This window comes from Chelonia mydas, chromosome 3 (genome assembly GCF_015237465.2).
Source record: "Chelonia mydas isolate rCheMyd1 chromosome 3, rCheMyd1.pri.v2, whole genome shotgun sequence".
NCBI classification, from domain to species: Eukaryota; Metazoa; Chordata; order Testudines; family Cheloniidae; genus Chelonia; species Chelonia mydas.
The window spans coordinates 105,105,023-105,126,439 of record NC_057851.1 but is presented as its reverse complement, the minus strand read 5'-3'; the positions used below and the strand labels follow the sequence as shown (position 1 = coordinate 105,126,439).

The 21,417-nt window shown below is 41.5% G+C and overlaps 1 protein-coding gene across 5 annotated transcripts in view; it reads right to left on the bottom strand.

Moving 5' to 3' along the window:
• The window catches only part of AIG1 (androgen induced 1), a 190,419-nt gene that overhangs the window by 76,372 nt on the left and 92,630 nt on the right, over window positions 1–21,417 (bottom strand). The window contains exon 4 of one of the 5 annotated variants that reach the window (XM_043543068.1): window positions 4,338–4,446. The exons of 3 other annotated variants lie outside the window; for them this stretch is intronic. In XM_043543068.1, the coding sequence (XP_043399003.1) occupies window positions 4,381–4,446 (66 nt within the window). In that variant the 3' untranslated portion in view covers window positions 4,338–4,380. Of the gene's footprint in view, window positions 1–4,337; window positions 4,447–15,331; window positions 18,294–21,417 lie in introns of those variants that run through there. One more of the 5 variants, XM_043543070.1, reaches the window with a different exon arrangement.

Here is a 21,417-nt window from a genome sequence, read left to right as displayed (position 1 = left end):
AAGCAACAATCTATCCATCTGAGATTAGACACTCAGGCGTTTACTTTGAAAATATGAGATCAGCTTAATGAAAACAAATGTTTTGTTATGCAGTGCAGGTTTTATTCATACAGCAATGAACTCCCCCATGTTAAATGCATCTACAAATACATGGACAGTTGACATTATTCAGACCTGGATACCTCCTGTTTACATTATTCAGGACCTGGCTACCTACTCATCTCTCCTATATTTCAAGAAGTGCAGCACAAGGAGTTGATGAAGCTCAGTTCTGATGGTACTCTGGAAAATGATTCAACTAAATGGTTTGGTGGATAGGTCCAATTTTTTGCCTCATTGTCTGTGTTCAGACTCCAGCCTTGTATAATATTTTGGAAAAAGTTATCCTTTTCTGTACTGAGCAGAGTAAATATTTTGTCAGTTGTTAAGGATGAGCTAGAGAGTAAGACCCAATGATGTATCCAAATCCAGCAACAAGACTTGGAACCGCTTAAGAACTTTTTCCAGATTGTGACTTGTAATATATTTCAGAAGCCAGCAGAAATACCAACCACTTGAACTACTAAAGAAAGGCTGAATGAATCCTTTTAAGAGCAGTGAAAATATATTTTCCACCCAGCTTTTAAAAATTTAATTAAATTAGCAAAGAAAGGGTGGGTGACAAATAGAAAAAGTTTCCTTCCTTAAAGTGCTGCTTTTATGATATCTTCTCAAGTGTAGAGCAATTTCACCACACTTAAATCTCATCAGAGAGAAGAACCTTACTGAATTAAGCAAAAATTAAAAGGTTACTACTTATGTAAGGTTCAAAACCCAAACTATATACATAACAGACCCAGGCCTACAAGTAAAATCTCCATCTCGTAAGGAAAGAGCAAGTTTTGTTAGGTATTTGAGTATCATAGCTGGTCAGTCAGGTTGTAATTGGCTGTCACTGGCAGCCCTACACAACAAAATATGCTTTGCCTACAGAAAAGAGGCACTTAAACATTTTTTCTTACCTTTGGAAATAGCAAAGAAAATCAAAGAAATTCCTTCCTATCTGATCCTTGGTGCCAAAAGCCCCACTAATAATTATAAGCTAGGGCCAAAGACATTACTGGAAGCTATATTGTGCCTTGCTATTCTACTGGAGCGCAAAGAAGTGAGGGGGAAGTGGTAAGAATCTCACTCCTGCACAGTAGAGCTAGTCCTGAATTTTCAGATGAAACTCTTTTTTTGAAGGAAAATATCAGTTAGTTGAGACCAAAATTCTTCACAGGAATGCACCAGTTTCAACAAAACTTTCACTGGGAAAGGTTTCTTGAGTCAAGGATGGAATTTCTGTTCAAAACTAAAGAAAGAGAGACACTCCCTGAGAACAGCGAATAATTCCAATTTAGACGAGGGACTTGAACCTCAGTCTTCCATGTAAGTGCCCTAGCCACCAGATTACAGGCTATTTGAGGATGGGTCTTTCTCAGTCTCTCCTGTCCTGTTGAAGCTGTTCTATGTATAAACAATTAAATACTCATTAGGCCAGAGCGAGTAAGAGAGACTGACTCTATAGCCCAGTATTTAGGGCGCTCCCCTGGTCTGTAGAAAGGACTTGAGGCTGTCTCCCACATCCAAAGAGAGTACCTTAACCACTGGATTATTGGGTATTCTATGTGTGGGGAGGTCGCCCTCCCTCCTGTGAAAACTTAAAAGTCTCAGGTTCATCCCAATGTGGAACAGGAACATTTTTTAGCTGTTCAAGAGTTTCATGTGACAGGAAAACCATTTCCCACCCAGCACTATTACACAGAAACAGGGCACAAGCACAGTCCTTGTGCTCTGGGAAGGTCATGGATTTCTCCCTCTGTGGTGCGAGTCATTCTTTGCCATGCTCCCTTGCCCGTGCAGCTAGCCAGGTGCACAGTGGAGAGTTTGCTGCAGTTCCTAAGGACAATGTAGCAGCAAGTACATGCCTTCTGTGCACTGCCGTGCTGTGAGAGGTATTCTACCTTGCTGAGTCATAGCTCCAATGGGATAAAATAGGACTTGACACCCTTAAGGTGGGGCTGTGCCATAAAAGGCCACAAAGAAGGAAAGTGTCTTCAGGAATCTAAGTTCTCAGTTGTGTTGCCGCCACCAATCATTACAAGTGGTGATCAGTAAAACTGAATTCCACTTCAGACATCGCTGATCTGTAAATGCATAAGCAGAGAAGGAAATGAAAACTGAATATCTAAATATAAAGAGATAATTGTGGAGCTCACCACATAATTATGAGAGTATCTTTGTGTTCACTTAAAAGTTATCTGTATTATGAGGGTTGTCCCAGTGTCACTAGCCCTTTAAGGGGGGTTGGACCCAACTTCAACTGTGACAGCTCAGCTACTTCTCAGCTGTAACTGATCAGTGAGGGATCAGCTGATTACACAAACTCAGCTGGGAATAGAACTGCAGGGAGCAGGAAGGTTACTGTAGGTGATCCAGGAGGTGGGAGGGGGAAAGCACTCCAGGAAAGTGTTGGTTCGTGTACCTATTGCAGTAGCTGAGAAAATGGCGGACTTAGGCCTGCCCATAGCTAAAGGACCATCCCCTCAACTGTGGGGGAGGAACCACTGAGCTCAGGCCACAAGTGATTATTTGGGACAAAGAAGGACAAAACAAGGATGGGAGTGAGGCCAAAGGTTACAAATCAGGGAACCGGAAGGGGACACTGAGAAGAGAAGCCCAGACAGCTCCCACTGCTCCATAAAGGTGTCTAAGGAGTCAGTGGACATGGCCCAGCTGTAGAGCATTCCACACACCACCCCCTGACTAGCTTCCTCCTACTGGTGTGTTGGAAGGCCATCTTGGCCAGTGCCAGGAAGAGGTTGACAAGGTGTCATGTAATTCATGGGCCATGGATAGGGTGTACTAGGATAAACAAGTAAGGGAAAGTGCAGTCAGAGCCTCAGTAAGAGGTTCTGAAGGAGCCAGAAGAGGAGCTGCAGCCTGACACACCCTATGCAGAAGTGCACCTAGGTCTCCCTTTCATTGCAGAAGGGTTTTTTCTTTTCTTTTTTTCTTTCAGACCATGGAGCAGGTGGATTCCCAGGCAGATAGCCTGCAGCAGGAATGGAGAAGAGCTGCCAGGAGCAAGAAGGCTCTGAGAGGAAGCTCCTTGGCTGGGGAAAAAAGAGCACAGTATATGGATGACACTCAGGCATGTGGTCTGTAGTGTGGAAACCTGTAGGCACCTGCAGAACACCTCAAGGTTTCTCATGGTATTGGGCAGGGGGGAGTATGATTGATGTGGAATCTGTTACCAGTTTTCAGATGGAAGAAATAAAGCTGAAGCTCTGAAAAAAGAGCCTGAGCCAAACTGTGAGTGGTGTCACGGAGGGGACAGGCCAGCAGCCAACAAGGTTCTCCTAAGAATGATCTGCATCATGAAAACAGAGATACCCAGGATGCTGTAGGTCAACCATTTGGTGCTGTGACTTGATCAGCAAGGAATTAAATCTCCTAGTACAAGCACATTGTTCAAGAACCAGTCCTTCCTTGTTTGCAGTTGTATTACAGAAAACCTGCTGCCTGTCATTTTGTAAATCTGGAAAGAGCTTCTTTTTTGTATAAACATAGCATGAAACAGGAGGTGATGATGCAGCTGGCATGACAAGATGCAGCAGCCTTAAGTAGCTGCTGAGGATGTGAAAGATGAAAAGGGTGAGGAAAATGACTGTGAGAGAATGACGTCTCAATGGTAGCCACCTCAGAGGAAATTCCCCCCTCCACGCCTTCGGTCGGCAGCTGCACAAGAAGTCTGAGAAGTGAGTACTTGACAGGTAGTTATATTTAACACTTGATTCTGAAGCCCGAATTTTGAAGTGCAGCTTCAGAATGGAAGACACTGTTGAGCCCTCCATTCCCCTTTGCCAGGGACCCTGTTTGCTGAGGGGCAGACACATACAGATCATAACTTCTTTGGGGCAGGGACTATGTTTTTGTTCTGTTTGCTGGGCTCCCAGCACAGTAGGATCCTGGTCCAGGACTGAGGCTCCTACGCACTACTGTAATGCAAATAACAGATTTTAGAGCCAGGAATCAGATATGTAAATATGCTTCTTACAGGTTCATGGGCGCTACCAGAGACATCCTCTGGAAGTGAGTATTACTTCTGGGCAGGTTTAGAGACAGCTGATTTGGAATCAGGTATGGCATAAACTACTTTCACAAAGGACAGGGTGGACAAGATGCTGTTGCGTATCACCTCCAGGAACAGAGTCAGTCTTCTACTAGAGGCCTGAGAATGGCACAGCAGCACAAATAAATGAATCAATAAATCACAGCAGCCATTCCCAAGCCCCCGAACACACTTACCTAGCTAAGTTTGAGAGCTCAGCCGCAGAGTGTGAGGAGACTGGGAAGTCAGTATAAGTAGAAAGAGAGCACAGCCTCAGGGAGCCAAGAGTGTAGAACTTTTGCTGGGGTCCACTGGATTTGGGTAAGGAGATAACAATAAAGCTGATCAAAAAAGGTAAACAGCTTAGTTGAAAAGTTTGTCATTTTTGGTCAAAATTCTGGAACAATAAGAACCTCATCCCCACTGACCTGAGTAACAGAAAACCCCGCTTAGCCTTTAATTGTCTAGCACGAACTAGCCTCCTTCTTCTGCCTCCCATCTAATGTGGTTGTTATAGAGCATAATTAGAACATAAGAACAGCCATACTGGGTCACACCAAAGGTCCATCTAGCCCAGTATCCTGTCTTCCGACAGTGGCCAGTGCCAGGTGCCCCAGAGGGAATGAACAGAACAGGTAATCATCCTCTGTCGCTCATTCCCAGCTTCTGGCAAACAGAGGCTAGGGACACCATCCCTGCCCATTCTGGCTAATAGCCATTGATGGACCTATTCTCCATGTACTTATCTAGTTCTTTTTTTAACCCTGTTATAGTCTTGCTGTCACTGTTAAGTGTTGCACATGTAGTAATAGAATTTTATGTTTGTATTTTATATAATTTAAAATAAAAAATCAAGAATAATAATGTAGCATGTATTAAATGTATTAGTGTTTGATTTGATCATATCCTGCCAGCCACCCTTTTTCAATAGCAGAAAGGAATGGCTTAATGGGCCACTGGTAGAGATACATCAGCCAGAATCTGTGTCTGGACTGATTTCAAGGCAGTAACAGATCCTTTGAGAGTCATCAATTTGTTGGAGGGTTAGCATTTTAAAATAAGTAGAAGAATGCAATGATTGTTTTCTTTTGCATTGCAATTTGATGTTCCCGTTCAAAATGTTCTGTGTAAATTGATTCTGTTTTGTGTGTGAAACAGGAATGTGTGGGTTAAAAAATAAGTGTGAAGGCCATTGCTGAACCAGATGGTCTAGGGAGGAACCAGAGACAGACGCAAGGGCTCCAGGAGGCTGCAACATACCCCTGTTGAAATGTCAGAGGAGGGCAGATTGACTCCTCTAAAAATGAGACAGGCACCTATCAATAGGGACAAAATAGTGGTAATCAAAACCAGCACAGAATAAGTCCCTACAAAAATTAATAAAAAACCAAAATGATAAATAAGGACAATTTAAAAAAACAAGCACTTGTCAAACAACAATTGATTACAGCATGACGGTGCAAAACTCATTGGTCCCAGTCAAGAAAAATCACTATATAAACAGGGTGCCTTGCCATGAAACTTTGGGTTCGTCCTGCCAAGACTTCCCCGGAGCATCGTGTCGTGACCAACGGAACCCGGATCTTCCCTACTTGAGATCAACCTAGCTGGCCACTAAATTGATCTGGACTGGTAACTACAACATCGACTGGCAGGACAGTGTGTGTGTGTGGTGTGATTGAATGCATTTGCTAATTGTTGTATCTTCAATAAACGCGGCTGTCATAAATATAAAGGGAGGGGTGGCCACCTTTCTGTATACCGTGCTATAAAATCCCTCCTGGCCAGAGCAACATCCTGTTACCTGTAAAGGGTTAAGAAGCTCAGCTAACCTGGCTGGCACCTGACCCAAAGGACCAATAAGGGGACAAGATACTTTCAAATCTTGGGGGCAGGAAGGCTTTTGTTTGTGCTCTTTGCTTACGTGATTGTTCTCTCTTGAGACTGAGAGGGGCCAGACAGAAATCCATCTTCTCCAACCCATCCTAATCCAAGTCTCCAATATTGCAACCAGTATAGGTAAGCCAGGCAAGGCGGATTAGTTTATCTTTTGTTTTATGTGAATTTTCCCTGTGTTAAGAGGGAGGTTTATTCCTATTTTCTGTAACTTTAAGGTTTTGCCCAGAGGGGGATCCTCTGTGTTTTGAATCTGAATACCCTGTAAAGTATTTTCTATCCTGATTTTACAGAGATGATTTTGACCTTTCTTTTTTTTTTTTTTTTTTTTTAAATAAAATTCTTCTTTTAAGAACCTGGCTGATTTTTCCATTGTTTCAAGATCCAGGGGTTTGGATCTTCGATGATTTTGTAACCAATTGGTTAGGATATTATTCTCAAGCCTCCCCAGGAAAGGGGGTGTAAGGCTTGGGGGGATATTTTTGGGGAAGACGTCTCCAGGTGGTCTCTTTCCCTGTTCTTTGTTTAAAACTCTTGGTGGTGGCAGCACACTGTTCAAGGACAAGGCAAAGTTTGTACCTTGGGGAAGTTTTTAACCTAAGCTGGTAAAAATAAGCTTAGGGGCTCTTTCATGCAGGTCCCCACATCTGTACCCTAGAGTTCAGAGTGGGGAAGGAACCCTGACATGGTGGCAGAGAGGTGGGATCATTTTGAACCAGAGATCATTTTGAACCAAAAGCACTGACCTGAAGAGGTTTTTATTTTTAAGCTGAGAGCAGCTAGAGGGTTTTCTGTCTATTTGCCTGGAGACAGAGGTGTTAGTTTTTTTACAAAGGGATTTTTCTTTTTTGAGCTGGAGTTTTCTCTACCTAAAGACAGGGTAGTTAACCTCCTGCAGGGAAATTCACAAGTTTTTTTTTCCCCCTAACTCTCGGGTATAGCTAGAGTTAAGCACAAGAAAGCAGGAAAATGACTACCAGTGAAGCAGCTAATAAACTAGACCTGGCCAGATTCGAAGCTGAAGAGAAACAAAAAGAGCATAAACAAAAGCCTTCCCCCTCCCAAGATTTGAAAGTATCTTGTCCCCTTATTGGTCCTTTAGGTCAGGTGCCAGCCAGGTTAGCTGAGCTTCTTAACCCTTTACAGGTAACAGGATGTTGCCTCTGGCCAGGAGGGATTTTATAGCATTGTATACAGAAAGGTGGCCACCCCTCCCTTTACATTTATGACAGTGGCGTATTGCCTTTGCCCCTGATAAAGATCCCGTGTTCTTATAAGCATAACACACCTACCTCAGATGTTGTCACTACACAAATAATAAAAGATGGGATATTTTTTCCAACTACATTTTAAATTTTAATTATTCCTTCCTCCTGTAAAACAGAAGCATTAGCTCACAATGTATCAGCACAAAGGAATTTGAATTACCATGGTCAGGAGGCATGCACTATGTTCAATTTCTCTTTTAATTTTGTCAAAAATGTGAAGGAATTTCTCTTGCCCCTTCCTTGCCTACCAGAAGCACTTACAACATGATCACAGGTGTAAACCTTAACATCTTCAACAGGCCCAAATCCTCTTTTTGTGTGGAATTTGTCTTGTCAAACAAAACTATCATTGAGCTCAAGTGCCAATTTAGGCATGTGCTTCCAATTATTTTCCTCTAGTTCCTTATCTAAAATTGGAAGTTGTATTAGTATATGAACAAAAATGTTCTCTCTCGTGGTTTATCTTCTCCTCTTCCTGCTGGATCAAACAATGAAGTCATAAGGATATATTTATATATTTAAAAATTAGCCTCCATTTATATTTATTTTCTGATATAGCTGATTAAGGGCCAATCTTTAAAACATGTGAAAGCCCAAGTAAAATGCCTGTTTAGAACCAAAATATGCTAAAAGCCAGTGGACCTGGGGGAAAATTTCGGTGCCAAAATGAGCTCCATGGGCATCAGTTGCATAACTAGGCTGTGGCCATGGGGGTGAAGGGATAGCAGATGTGGCCTTGTGACCCCTTCTTACCCAGGGTCTGGCCCAAACCTATCTGAAGGGTGCACAGACCCATTAACCGTATCTCCATTGGTAGGCAACATGCCCACTCTTTGCTCCCAACATTTCCCTGAAGACCTGCCTTGGACATCACCTCCACAGCGTGCACATGTTCTCATAATCTGCTCAGCAGAAATGCATCATTTCTGGGCATTTGACAACTAAGGATTTGGTCAAGTATGTTTAAAGTGCACAAACAAATGTCTACATGCTAGCAATTTCTGGAATTATTTTGCTGTGGACACAGATCCACAGAGAAATTCCCCATTGTGCCATTTATCCTTAGGTAGCATGTAAGCCAACGAAGGGGGTGGCAAGAAAGATGGAAAAGAAATAGCCTGCCTTATAGACTCATGGAAATGTAGGGCTGGAATGGAACTTGAGAAGTCATCAAGTCCAGCCCCCTGTGCTCAGACAGGATCCAGTAAACCTAAACCATTCATAACAGGTGTTTGTCCAACCTGTTCTTAAAAACCTCCAGTGATGGGGATTCCACAACCTCCCTTGGAAGCCTATTCCACTGCTTTGCTACACTTATAGTTAGAAAAAAGAAAAGGAGTACATAAGCTTTCGTGAGCTACAGCTCACTTATACATCTGATGAAGTGAGCTGTAGCTCACGAAAGCTTATGCTCAAATAAATTTGTTGGTCTCTAAGGTGCCACAAGTCCTCCTTTTCTTTTTGTGAATACAGACTAACACGGCTGCTACTCTGAAACCTGTCATTATAGTTAGAAAGTTTTTTCTAATATCTAACCTAAATCTCTCTTGCTGCAGATTAAGCCCATTACTTCTTGTCCTAACTTCAGAGCACATGGAGAACAATTGATCACAGTCGTCTTTATAATAGCCCTTAACATATTTGAAGAGTATTAATAGGTCCCTGCTCAATTTTGTTTTCTCAAGACTAAACATGACCAGTTTTTTTAACCATTCCTCAAAAGTCAGGTTTTCTAAACCTTTTATCATTTTTATTGCTCTCCTCTGGACTCTCTCCAATTCATTCACCTCTCTCCTAAAGCACGATGCCCAGCACTGGTCACAGTACACCAGCTGAGGCCTCACCAGTGCTGACTAGAAATTTTGGTTTACATAAAACACTCCTGTTAATACACCCTAAAATGACAGCAGCCTTGTTTATAACTTCATCACATTGTTGGCTCATATTCAATTTAAGATCCTCTATAAAGCCCAGATCCTTTTTAGCAGTACTACCACCTAACCAGTTATTCCCCATTTTGTAGTGCATCTGATTTTTCCTCCCTAAGTGTACTTCTTTGCAGTTATCTTTATTGAATTTCATCTTGTTGAATTCATATCAATTCTCCAGTTTGTCCAGGTCATTTGGAATTCTAATCCTGTCCTCCAAAGTGCTTGCAACCCTCCCACATTGGTTTCATCTGCAAATTTTATAAGATTTCTTTCCACTCCATTATCCAAAGTCATTAATGAAAATCTAGAATAGTATCAGATCCAGGACTACCCCAGCAGGACTCCGCTAGATATGCCCTCCCAGTTGGACAGCAAACCATTGATAACTACTCTTTGAGTACGGTCTTTCAACCAGTTGTGCACTCACCTTATAATAATTTCAGTAAATCTAGACTGCATTTCTCTAGTTTGCTTATGAGAATGTCATGAGGGACAGTGTCAAAAACTCTACTAAAATCAAGATGTATCATGTCTATGCTTCCCTCATCCAGTAATATTAGACCAATAATCCTGTCAAAAGAGAAAAATAGGTTGGTTTGCCATGATTTGTTCTTGGCAAATCCATGCTGCCTATTCATTATAACCTGTTACCCTCTATGTGCTTACAAATTGCTTGTTTAATAATTTGTTCTAGTATCTTTCTAGGTACTAGGTATTGAAGTTAAGCTGATTGATCTGTAGTACCCAGGGTCCTCTTTGTTCCCCCTTTTAAGGATAGGTACTATGTTTGTCCTTCTCCAGTCCTGTGGGACCTCAACCATCCTCCATGAGTTCTCAAAGATTGCTTCAGCTAGTTCTTTAAGTACCCTAGGATGAATTTCATCAGGCCCTGCTGACTTGAATATATGTAACTTATCTAAATGTTCTTTAACCTATTCTTTCTGTATTTTGGCTTGCATTTCTTTCCTCTTATCAATATTAATTGTGTGGAGTATCTGGTCACATTTTAGTGAAGACTGAAGCAAACTATGCATTAAACAACTCAGTCTTCTTGATGTCATCAGTTACTAGCTCTTCTTCCCCACTAAATAGAGAACCTACACTTTCCTTCATCTTTCTCTTGCTTCTAATGTATTTAAAGAACCTCTTCTTATTGCTTTTCATGTCCCTTGCTAGCTGTATCTCATTTTGTGCCTTAGCCTTTCTGATTTTGTCCCTAAATGGTTGTGCTATTCTTTTGTACTCCTCCTTAGCAATTCATCTATGTTCCCACTTTTTGTAAGAGTCCTTTTTTATTTTCAAGTCGTTAAAGAGCTCCTGTTGGTGCCATATTGTCATCGTATTATTCTTCCTAGCTCTCCTTCACATCGGGATAGTGCCTTTAATACTGTCGCCTTCAGGAACTGCTAGCTCTCCTCAACTCCTTTTTCCCTTAGATTTTCTTCCTGTGGGACCTTACCTACTAGTTCTCTGAGTTTAAAGTCTACTTTTTTGAAGTCCATTGTCCTTATTCTGATGCTCTCGCTCCTTTCTTTCCTTAGAATCATGAAATATATAATTTCATGATCTGTTTCTCACATATTGCCTTCCAGCTTCAGATTCACAACCAATTCCTCCTTGCTGGTCAGAATCAAGCCTAAAATAGGTGTCCCCAATGCATTCCAAGAACTTACTGGAAATTTTGTGTTTTGCCATCTTACCTTTCCTGCAGATCTCAGTGTAATTAAAGTCCCACATTACTACCAGGTCTTTTTTTGCCTATGTGCTAATATTTCCAGTTCTTCCTGTTTATTCCCCCTACTCCTTGCCTTATTAAACTATCACTAATTCAAAACAACCTTAGAAGATTCTTTAAAACTCTGGTAATTTTTAATGGTATTTTTAAATTTTTTTTTCAATAAATAGGTGAACATGCTGCTCAAAATAAGTAAGCCACCAGTGAAATCCAGGCTGCACTGAAGTCCACGGCTAAACTCCCATTGTCTTCAGTGGGGGCAGGATTTCACCGTATATATCAAATGAGAAACTACATCAAGAGAAAACTAAACCGTAATACATTTTCCTTGTTTGAGAAGATATGTTTTCAGCATGAAAGGGATAAAGGGATTAACATAGTTATTAAACATTTTTCAGAGGCAGGAATCCATATTCATATATGTTTTATAAGTTTTATAAGTGGACCTAGTACTCCATACCATCCAGTATAAACTATCACAATCCAGACAGACACAAATTTATCCTGAGAAAAATATTTTAAAAATTAGACCTATTTCACCAAGAGCCATCCAAGAAGTAAGCTCTGAAAGCGAAGATTTTGCTTAACTTCATCAAAATGACTTGGAAGAAAATAGAGAGTGAGATCTTCACCCGCACTCCAGCCTTTTCACGCTGACTAAAAATGGCAGAGGGGCCCTACAAGCTCTGTAAACTCCCAGAGAAGGATTCCCCCAGCACAGACACCGGGGAACAGCTGTCAGGCTACTCTTCCATAGATCTCCTCACAAGTCCTAATGTAGGGGGCATTCCAGGGCTGGAATGGCATCATGTAACACTGGGATTCCGGACAGAGTTGTAATCCATAGGGCAGCCCGGAGAGTCTGCCATAAACTTATGCAGGGCCCTGGCCCTGTTCACCCTGGAGACCTCTTGGTCCTCTGGAGCAGCCCAGGATTGAGGGTATAAAGGTGGCTTAGAGACACCTTTGTTGCTCTCCCTGGGCTGCAAGTTGTGTGCTGTGTCTCTTAGGCTCTGTCTATGCAGCAACTGGGAGGGTGCTTCCCAGCGTGGGTAGACAGATGTGTGCTTGAGCTTGCATGCTAAAAATAGCAATGGGGTCAAAGTGGCATTGAGGGTGGCATCAGCTAATTACCTGGGTACCGTCCCACCCGAACCTCAGGCTACGTACTCAGGCGGCTAGCCCAAGACAATGCCTGCATCACTGCAGCCGCACTGCTATTTTTAACACGCTGGCTGCAGCAGAGCTAGCACAAGTCTGTCTGCCTGCACTGGGAAGCACCCTGCCAGCTGCTGTGTAGACACAGCCTTAGAGGCATAGTTCCTACAACTCATGGTTTAAAGCCGTGGTTCTCAACCTTTTTCATACTATTTTTCACTCCAGGACCCACTTCCAGATCTAGTGAAGAATCCCCTCCACCCACTTAACAATATGGGAAGGGCAGGGTGGTTGTGACCCCCTGATTGCTGTGCATGACCTTCAGGTCAAGAACCCACATCGTTGTCATCTATATGGTTAGATGAAACTTGATATAAGCTATTTCATTGGGGAAGGGATAAAACTAAACAATAAAATAATGAAGAGTGATTTTTTAATGATTTCTTTACTTTGTATTTGTGGCTTTTCTTTACCCTTAACTTCAGAACTCCTGACTTGAACAAAGACTCCATGGAGACAAACATGACAAACTGAATTAATTAAATTTCCCCTTTCAGAAGTATAATTTAGGGTTGTTTCTAAAGTTATCTTGCACAAACTACTGCAGCAACAAACATAAGACCCTGCTGATCACAAGATCCTCCCATTGGCTCATCTAATATCATCTACAGTACGGAAGGTTAATAAAAAATGTCTAAAGATGAAACACTAAAACTAGTGCCAAAAGTAATTTGACTCAATCATTCTTTCTAGAAGCTAATGCCTAGCTAGCCAGCGGTCCAGTCTGAGATTCTTACTCCTGACTTCAAACAGATTTTATATTTGCCAGTGGTCACTAAATTCCAGTAAAGATTTAAAACTCCTTAAGACACAATATACTATACTTCATTTTCTCTTCAAAATGTCTAAGAAGCGCCATTTTTTAATATAAAAACTTTATTACCAGAATAGAAATTGGCTGAGTGAAACGTGCATGTGACTGAATGAAAGAAAGACAGACAGACATTCTACTTCTGATTCAGCTTGTACTGAAAGTTTCTGGGTACGTAAGAACTTACAAACCCAAACCAGGGCCTTTAAAAAAAGAAAAAAGCTAAAACACAAATGTCCAAAAGTAACCAGAAGAAAAACTTCTGTTTAGCTGGAGTTAAGGTTGTAATTCCATATCAGTAACTTAAGGGAAAAATTGTAAAAGAACATTGAAATTGGGGGGCATTTAGAAAGCCATACAATTTTTGGTTAAGGTCAAACTAAAAAAACTGGAAAGTATGAAGATGCAGAGTTCTGTATTCCCTGCCTCTGTATTCATTCTAAACAGACTAGTAAGGAGTGGTCTATTGGCTGGGGAAGGCCACAAGATCTCTGCCTGCTCTGATCCAGTGATCCAAACCTTTTCTTAGGGGAAGTAGAGTGGCAACTGTCTTTATTCCTGTCAATAGGCTGTGTAACGGGGTATACTGGCCCTTTAAGACTGAGCTGGGAAGTCTCTGGGGCAATATTACTCCTTTCTAGGTATAGTGTCTTAAAAAAAGACAGAACTGTGGGACAAAGGAACTGATTACCCTGAAAGAGGAAGTGGTCTCAAAGTGGCAGTTTGGGGTTTGGGAAAGTATCCAGGCCGCTGACTCTGTGTAAGGCTTGGGACCAGGGATTTGAGCGTGGGCAGGGCAAGACTCCCCTACAACTTAACCAGAACGAATCCTGGAAAATGAAATCCCAGGGTCTGCTGTAGACCACTACAGAAAGGCATACTTGGAGAGGCTGCAAGATAGCAGTTGCTCCTTCCTAGTAACTTAGGAGAGTGTGGAGGGAACTGGAACTGCTGCTAGATCCTGAAACAGGGAGAATGCTGCTTAATTTGACTTTAAATGCCAAACCTCTGGGGAGAGCCTGGTTACCCACCAGGAACACTCGGCAGGAAGAAGCCCTGTGGGCAGGCCATTCTCTAACTATATTACAAAAATTTTCAGTTTGTTTGTTTAGACTTTACCGCAAGAGCTCTGGGGAGAGAAATCCCTCCAGTGAGAGGCTGTACTGCTTGTTTTTAAAATAGCTTAATAAGCAAGACCTCCAGGGAACACTGGTCCGTTACAGGCTGGAATAGCACACTCAGCGGGAATGGATTCCAAGGTTCATGCAGAATCAATGAGATAATTAGGTTAATGCAACCCCCCATGTGCCCAAATATCCAGCCTCTCATCCCAATATAACAAGAACACTGTACTCCAGCACAGGGTACATCTTCAAACTGAGAAAATGTGAATCATCCCCACAACACTGCACCATACCAAACATAGAATCACAGGACTGGAAGAGACCTCGAGAGGTCATCTATTCCAGTCCCCTACACTCATGGCAGGACTAAGTATTATCTAGGCCTTCCCTGACAGGTGTTTGTCTAACCTGTTCTTAAAAATCTCCAATGATGGAAATTCCACAACCTCCCTGGGTAATTTATTCCAGTGCTTAACCACCCTGACAGGAAGTTTTTCTTAATGTCCCACCTAAACCGCCCTTGCTGCAATTTAAGTCCATTGCTTCTTGTCCTATCCTCAGAGATAAAGGAGAACAATTTTTCTCCCTCCTCCTTGTAACAACCTTTTATGTATTTGAAAACCGTTATCATGTCCCCTCTCAATTTTCTCTTCTCCAGACTAAACAAATTTCCCTTCCCAATATACCCTCAGAGGTCATGTTTTCTAGAACTTTAATCATTTTTGTTGCTGTCCTCTGGACTTTCTCCAATTTGTCCACACGTTTCCTGAAAAGTGGCACCCAGAACTGGACACAAGACTCCTGTTGAGGCCTAATCAGCACGAAGTAGAACGGAAGAATTACTTCTCGTGTCTTACTTACTGACATTTACAGGCCTGATTAAGCTCTCAGTATAATAAAGGACAAATCAAATGTTGCTAATTTTATTACAAGTCTCACAATATTTGGTGTTTTGCTTGAATCCTGAAGCTGAGGTATTATGTGATTAGACAAGAATCTCAGCTTTCACTAAAAAAAACAACAACCACCCCACACCAAGTCCCCCTCCCCAACCAAACAAACAAAAAACACAAGAAGTTTCTAGCCCTCATGGTTGTGGAGAATAGCTTGAAAAAAAATGAACCCTATAGACTAGATGCATCCGATGAAGTGAGCTGTAGCTCACAAAAGCTTATGCTCAAATAAATTTGTTAGTCTCTAAGGTGCCACAAGTCCTCCTTTTCTTTTTGTGAATACAGACTAACACGGCTGCTACTCTGAAACCTATAGACTATGACACCAAGAGGCAAATAAATAGCTCTATAAGTTATTATTTTTAACTCTGTCATTATGTTTGGGATCCAACTCATTTTTTTAAATGCTTGGGCTAGTGATGCTAATAAGATTACTGAAGAACAGGAGCAGGGTCTAAAAGAAAGATACCTAGTGTGTACTAATACCTACCTGCATTATATACCCTGGGTATACCCTGGGTTTATCTAGGCTTTCCACCAGGTGTGGGAGCCTAGGTAAAGGAATACTCTACTAATATGTGTGGCAGATGAGATGAATGCTTATGGTCAATCTTATAATTATTACATACCTCACACGGCTTTTTACCTTACTATAGCAAAGTATGAAAATTAAAAGTCATAACATTTTGCCTTTTGTCTTTAAGCAGAAAATACATATGTGCCTATTTGGCTCTGATCACATTGGCTTTTTTGTTTTAAAATGCTTCTGCTCAATGCAAGTTCAGTCATTGGAAGACGGATGTGATGGAATGATGAATAAGCTGTACCCCGGTGCCCTTGGACATACAATAGAGAAAGGCTTCCTGGTGGCACTTTACTCTCTGTAACTGGCTTTGGGGAGGAAAATTCCTTGAAAGCAGCACAACATTCAGCAAAAGTAACAGAAAGAGAATACGTAGGAGGGGAACAAATCAGTTAACAAATCTTCATTTCAGATATGGTAGATAAAGTATGGCTAGCTAACTAAACTACTACTATTAAAATGGCACACTGATTGCCAAATTCAAATGTTCAGGTTGAAAATATTCCTCTTAATTTTGAGCTTTACCGTCACCTTGAACCGTCTGGAGGTTTAAAAATCTCCCCTTGGGTTTTCAGTGTGCATTGATGATACTCAGAAAAGCATGCTACTCTCATTGCTGTTTTAGGGACAGTATCACATCTAAAGAAACAGCATGGGCATTGATCAGTGGAGACTTTCCAATAATCTTTATTCACAGGGGTTTATCATGGGTCAAGAAAAAGGTGGCTGGACTTTCCTTGAGGAACACAAGGATGCTTGAGGAGCACATTGGAATGTGTCAAGAATACCCCCTGCAAGCACTTCAATGAAAAATGTCTTTCAGGTGTAATTTTCTGTGTGTTTGGTGTTTCTGAGGAAGGTCATGCTGTTTGACTATGCCGGGTCCATATTCATTTGCTTTGAATTTGTAGCTGGACTGTTAACAGTACTCCAACATGACTTCTAAACCAGGAACCTAAGTTTAACTAGCCAGGCAACTAGACAAGTCAATGGATTTAAGGAATATGAAGTGGATCCTGTATATCATCATCCATTCACCTCTCAACAAGTCTGAAAAAGAAAAAGGTAGAAGCGATGTATATAAAAGTTACTCATTGAGTGCTTTGCTTGTGGCAAGATTTCATCTCCAGCTCAAACAGCTAGTCTCTCTTACGGAGCCTGGAGGTTCCCAAAACTTAATAAAGAAGGAAGCAGCTGGATCAGCATTCAAAATGTCTTCCAAGACTTCATTGTGGACCAGCACAAAAAGCTAATGAAGCTCCTGCTCCTTTCAAGCCCAGCAGAGACCCAGAGGGTCCATCAATTGAATCCCAAGGGTTAAGGTGGGCTTTCTCCATGCGCTAACAACAGTTAATACAGTCCCTGACTCAGATCTATCCAGGTCATCCCAGCTCTCCCTGGGTAGCCAGGAGATAAGCTCACCAATTCCCTCCCTGCACTTCTCATCAGCGAGGTTCATACATTCATAAATAATGTCAGAAGGGACCACTGTGATTATCTAGTCCGACCTCCTCTATAACACAGGCCCTAGGACTTCCCTGATTTAATTGTTGTTTGGACTAGAGCATAGCTTTTTAAAAAACCTCCCATCTGGATTTAAAATTTTCCAGAGATGGTGACTCTATCACCACCCTTGGTTAGTTGTTCCAAGCAGGTTTAGCAATTGTCTCTGCTATGATAATAGCAGGAAGGAGAGGGATTTTATTGTGCTCAGGCTCCCAACCCAGTAGCCTTCTCTTTACATCTTCCTCTTACATGAATCCCAGCTGGAATCTCTCTCTTGCGTCATCAAATCTGATAATTTATCTGGGGTGGTCCTTACCCTTTTCCCATCTGTTGGCTGCTAACCCTTTCCCACACACTCTTGAGTGTGCAGTAGGTATGCCCTATCAGACTCATGTAAAATTAGAGTTACCAAAAGGAACGGGCCATTTGTTACTAAAAATGATAGTGTATCAGAGTCTTTATTCTTCCTCCCTCCTCATGTTGATATTTCACCTTGGGTCTGTCCTATGAAATAAATAATAGTGCCACCTCATTATGTTTTAATGTGTTGTAGTTCATATCTGAAAAGGTCAAAAACTAAAAATAATCTAACTAGGCCATCTATTCTACAACTGTTCTATTTAAAAGTAGCTGAGTATGTGTACATGCACGTGAGTTGGTAACAGTGGGACTTGAAATTCAAACTCAGACTTGACTCTGTATGGCTGCAACTTCACTTGGATACTGACAGTTCACAACAATCTCTGTTTTTGCAAAGTCATAATTTGCTGCCATGGAAAGAATTCCATTAGCAGAAAATAAATGTGTTGCCTCAAATCTTCAGGGAAAGAAATATTCCAGGAGGAGGAGAATTTTTTTTTTCCGAGCAATTCCAAAAAAGAAGAAGCCAGAAAAACAAGGAGGGGGAGGAGGGGAGTGGAGGTTGGGTACATGGTTTTCAGATGCTGACGTGGAAGATAAATAACCAAGGCTTGGGCAATAACATTAAAACACTAATATTGTTCCTTCCAGCGCAAGGCCCAAATCTAGGTTCATCACAGGGCATATCTGATACAAAAACTCTTTGTAGAACTATCTTTTGATGAATATTCAACTTGTTCTTAGAAGAATACAGGAAGGGAATGGTTTGTAATCTGAAAAAGTTAGCAACAGGAAGAAAATGAAATGAAATAACTGAGACACAGTTTTAAAATGGTAAATGTTTCCTTTTGAAAGTCATATTGGGACTGGTGAAAAGTGCCAGATTAATAACCCAGGGGAGTGAAGTATCCACAGAACAACAACAACAACAACGTGAGCGGTGCTAATATACAATCTGCCTCAACCATACCCTGGAGGGATCACCTCAGGTGGTGTAAACTGTCATAGCTCCACTGCATTACACATATTGCATCTATTTCCCCCGTGAAGTATCCTCACACCTTCTTGTCTACTGTCTAAATGCGCCATCTTGATTATCACTACAAAAGTTTTTTTTCCCTCCTCCTGCTAATAGCTCATCTTAATTAATTAGCCTCTTACAGTTTGTATGGCAACTTTCACCTTCTCTGTATGTACATCTATCTTCTTACTATATGTTCCATTCTATGAATCCGATGAAGTGGGCTGTAGCCCACAAAAGCTTATGCTCTAATAAATTTGTTAGTCTCTAAGGTGTGTGACAAAGTTCCTCCTCTACCTTGGTGGGTCTTGTGCTTATTGGCATATTTGCTCCCCTCAGAGTTTCACGGCAGCCCTCAGTTTGGCCATTTTCGTGAACACACAGTTCAGGTCAACTCCTTCTGTGTCTGATCAGGAGTTGGGAGGTTTGGGGGGAAACCCGGGCCCACCCTCTACTCCAAGTTCCAGCCTAGGGCCCTGTGGAATGCAGCTGTCTATAGTACCTCCTGGAACAGCTGTGCAAGAGCTACGACGCCCTGGGCTACTTCCCCATGGCCTCCTCCCAACACCTTCTTTATCCTCACCATAGGACCTTCCCTCCTGGTGTCTGATAATGCTTGTACACCTCAGTTCTCCAGCCTTCTCACTCTCAGCTCCTAGTGCCTCTTGCTCCCAGCTCCCCACACACACACCACAAACTGAAGTGAGCTCCTTTTTAAACCCAGGTGCCCTGATTAGCCTCCCTTAATTGATTCTGATAGCAGCTTCTTGATTGGCTGCAGGTGTTCTAATCAGCCTGTCTGCCTTGTTTCCAGAAAGTTCCTGATTGTTCGGGAACCTTCTCTGTTACCTTACCCAGGGAAAAGGGACCTACTTAGCCTGGGGCTAATATATCTGCCTTCTATTATGTTCCCTTCATTTGACCGTTTGATCACACTCCTGTCCCTGTTATTTCATTCGTTGTCCCCCGTACTCATTTGGTTTCCAGGTCCTGTGGATCCTCCTCTTAGGCTGGGGGGGGGGGGGGGATCCTTTAGCAGTGGGTGGGCTTTGCCCGCCCACTTTCCTGATACCAATAGGATCACTCTCCTGTAACCATCTGGCCTGACCCTGTCACAGGTGCCACAAGTACTCCTGTTCTTCTCACTGCAGTGAATGGAGCTCTGACAATTTACAGCAATTGAAGATCTACCCCTGTCAGTTTTTCTGACAATTTAATTCTTGGCCTCTTTGCTGAGACTGCCAAGAGAGTTCCCAGTTAAGTTTCCCTATGTCCTGCCCTTCTCCTTTATAGGCCCAATTCTGTGAAATGCTTTTCAACATGAATTGAGGGCACTCAGCACCACCCAGAGTTGGGACCATCGTTTGATTCATTAGAGTGAAATACTACAGCCAGCTCAAAGCCTGCCTGAGATATGGTAAGCAGGATTCATTGTCAAATATCAACCATCAGAAATATCAACTCAGCAGAAAGGGTCAACAAATATGTTATGCTTTGTTCCTTAATATCATCCATGCCAATGTAAGTTAGGAAGAGACACCTCATTATAAGGAAAAATCCACTCCAGACATTTACCTGGTGTTCGCCCACTACTATTATTAAAATTATTGTCAGCAGTAGTGTGAAAGTATGAAATGAAGGTTAGAGAAAATGTTATTTATGCTAAGGAATCTGATCCCACATCTCTAAATTATTTTTCTTGCTGTCCTCATATTTTGTCCTTGGCCTACTGTACATCATATCCTGTATTTGGGTCCAGGAAGGATGAAGGTGATTAAAATAGAGACCTTTTTATTGGTAGTATAAACACACACATACACACAGCCCCAATCAAAACTTTCCTTTACAACCAGAGGGAAACCTTCTGAGATTCCTCAGAAAATAGGTTTAATTTTTATTGAGACAAGCTGTAGTACTGTTTTGGAGAGAATGCAAATCGAAAATTATTAGACAGTTTTGCACACCAGTCTTTTTTTTTTTTTTTTAAAGCATAATTCTGAAGATGCCAGGGGGAATTCTGAGTGTAGGGAACCATCTTCATATTTTTTGGAATGTCACAAGTGGACAGTCCAAATTCTAGTCCACTGTAACAAAACCAAAGCAAGAATTCTTCAAGAGACTTATGCCCTTCTCCCTTTCCAAATTCCTACTATTTTGGTAGTAAGGACATTTCCTATTTTACAGAAATTGAGTAAGGACAGAAATCATGTTTAGAATCAAACAGCCCCCGTCTTGCAAGTTGATCCACATACACAGACGTATTGCGTTCAGAGGGAACCCCACTAAAGTCACAGTACCGTGAACTGGGCTGCAGGATCAGGCCTTTGTAACTACACTAATAGGCTTTTTAATTACTACTTTTTAAAAATTAACGGTAAATAGATTTGTGCACAATACAAATATCTTGTACAAGGGAGGGTTTTAGATATACAAGATAAGGGAACACCGCTGAACTTAGGCAATATTAGTTACAGTATACATTAAAGAGCCATACTCTTGTATAAGGTATATTAATGATTTGTTTTCAATCACTTCATCCCACTTGGTCCATTTTTCCTTCACTAGTTTACCTGTTAACATATGTGTTATATGTCTTTCAATTTCTCTTATTCTTGTTAAGCATATTTCTGTGCTCTATAGTGAGTTTTTATTTCTGCGACCACAGAAATCAGGTACAACTACTGTGCTCTTATTTTCCTCTTTAGTCTATTGCATTCTGTTAATTTTTAAAGCCAAGGTTAATTGAGGAGTAAAAACCACAACATCTATGTGTGAAAGGAAATGAGGGATGTTTATAGTTGTGAGAAGTCAGAAAATTGAGGGGGGGGGAATACCCTCATCACTTATAATTGGATATAATTGATTAAAAAGGACTG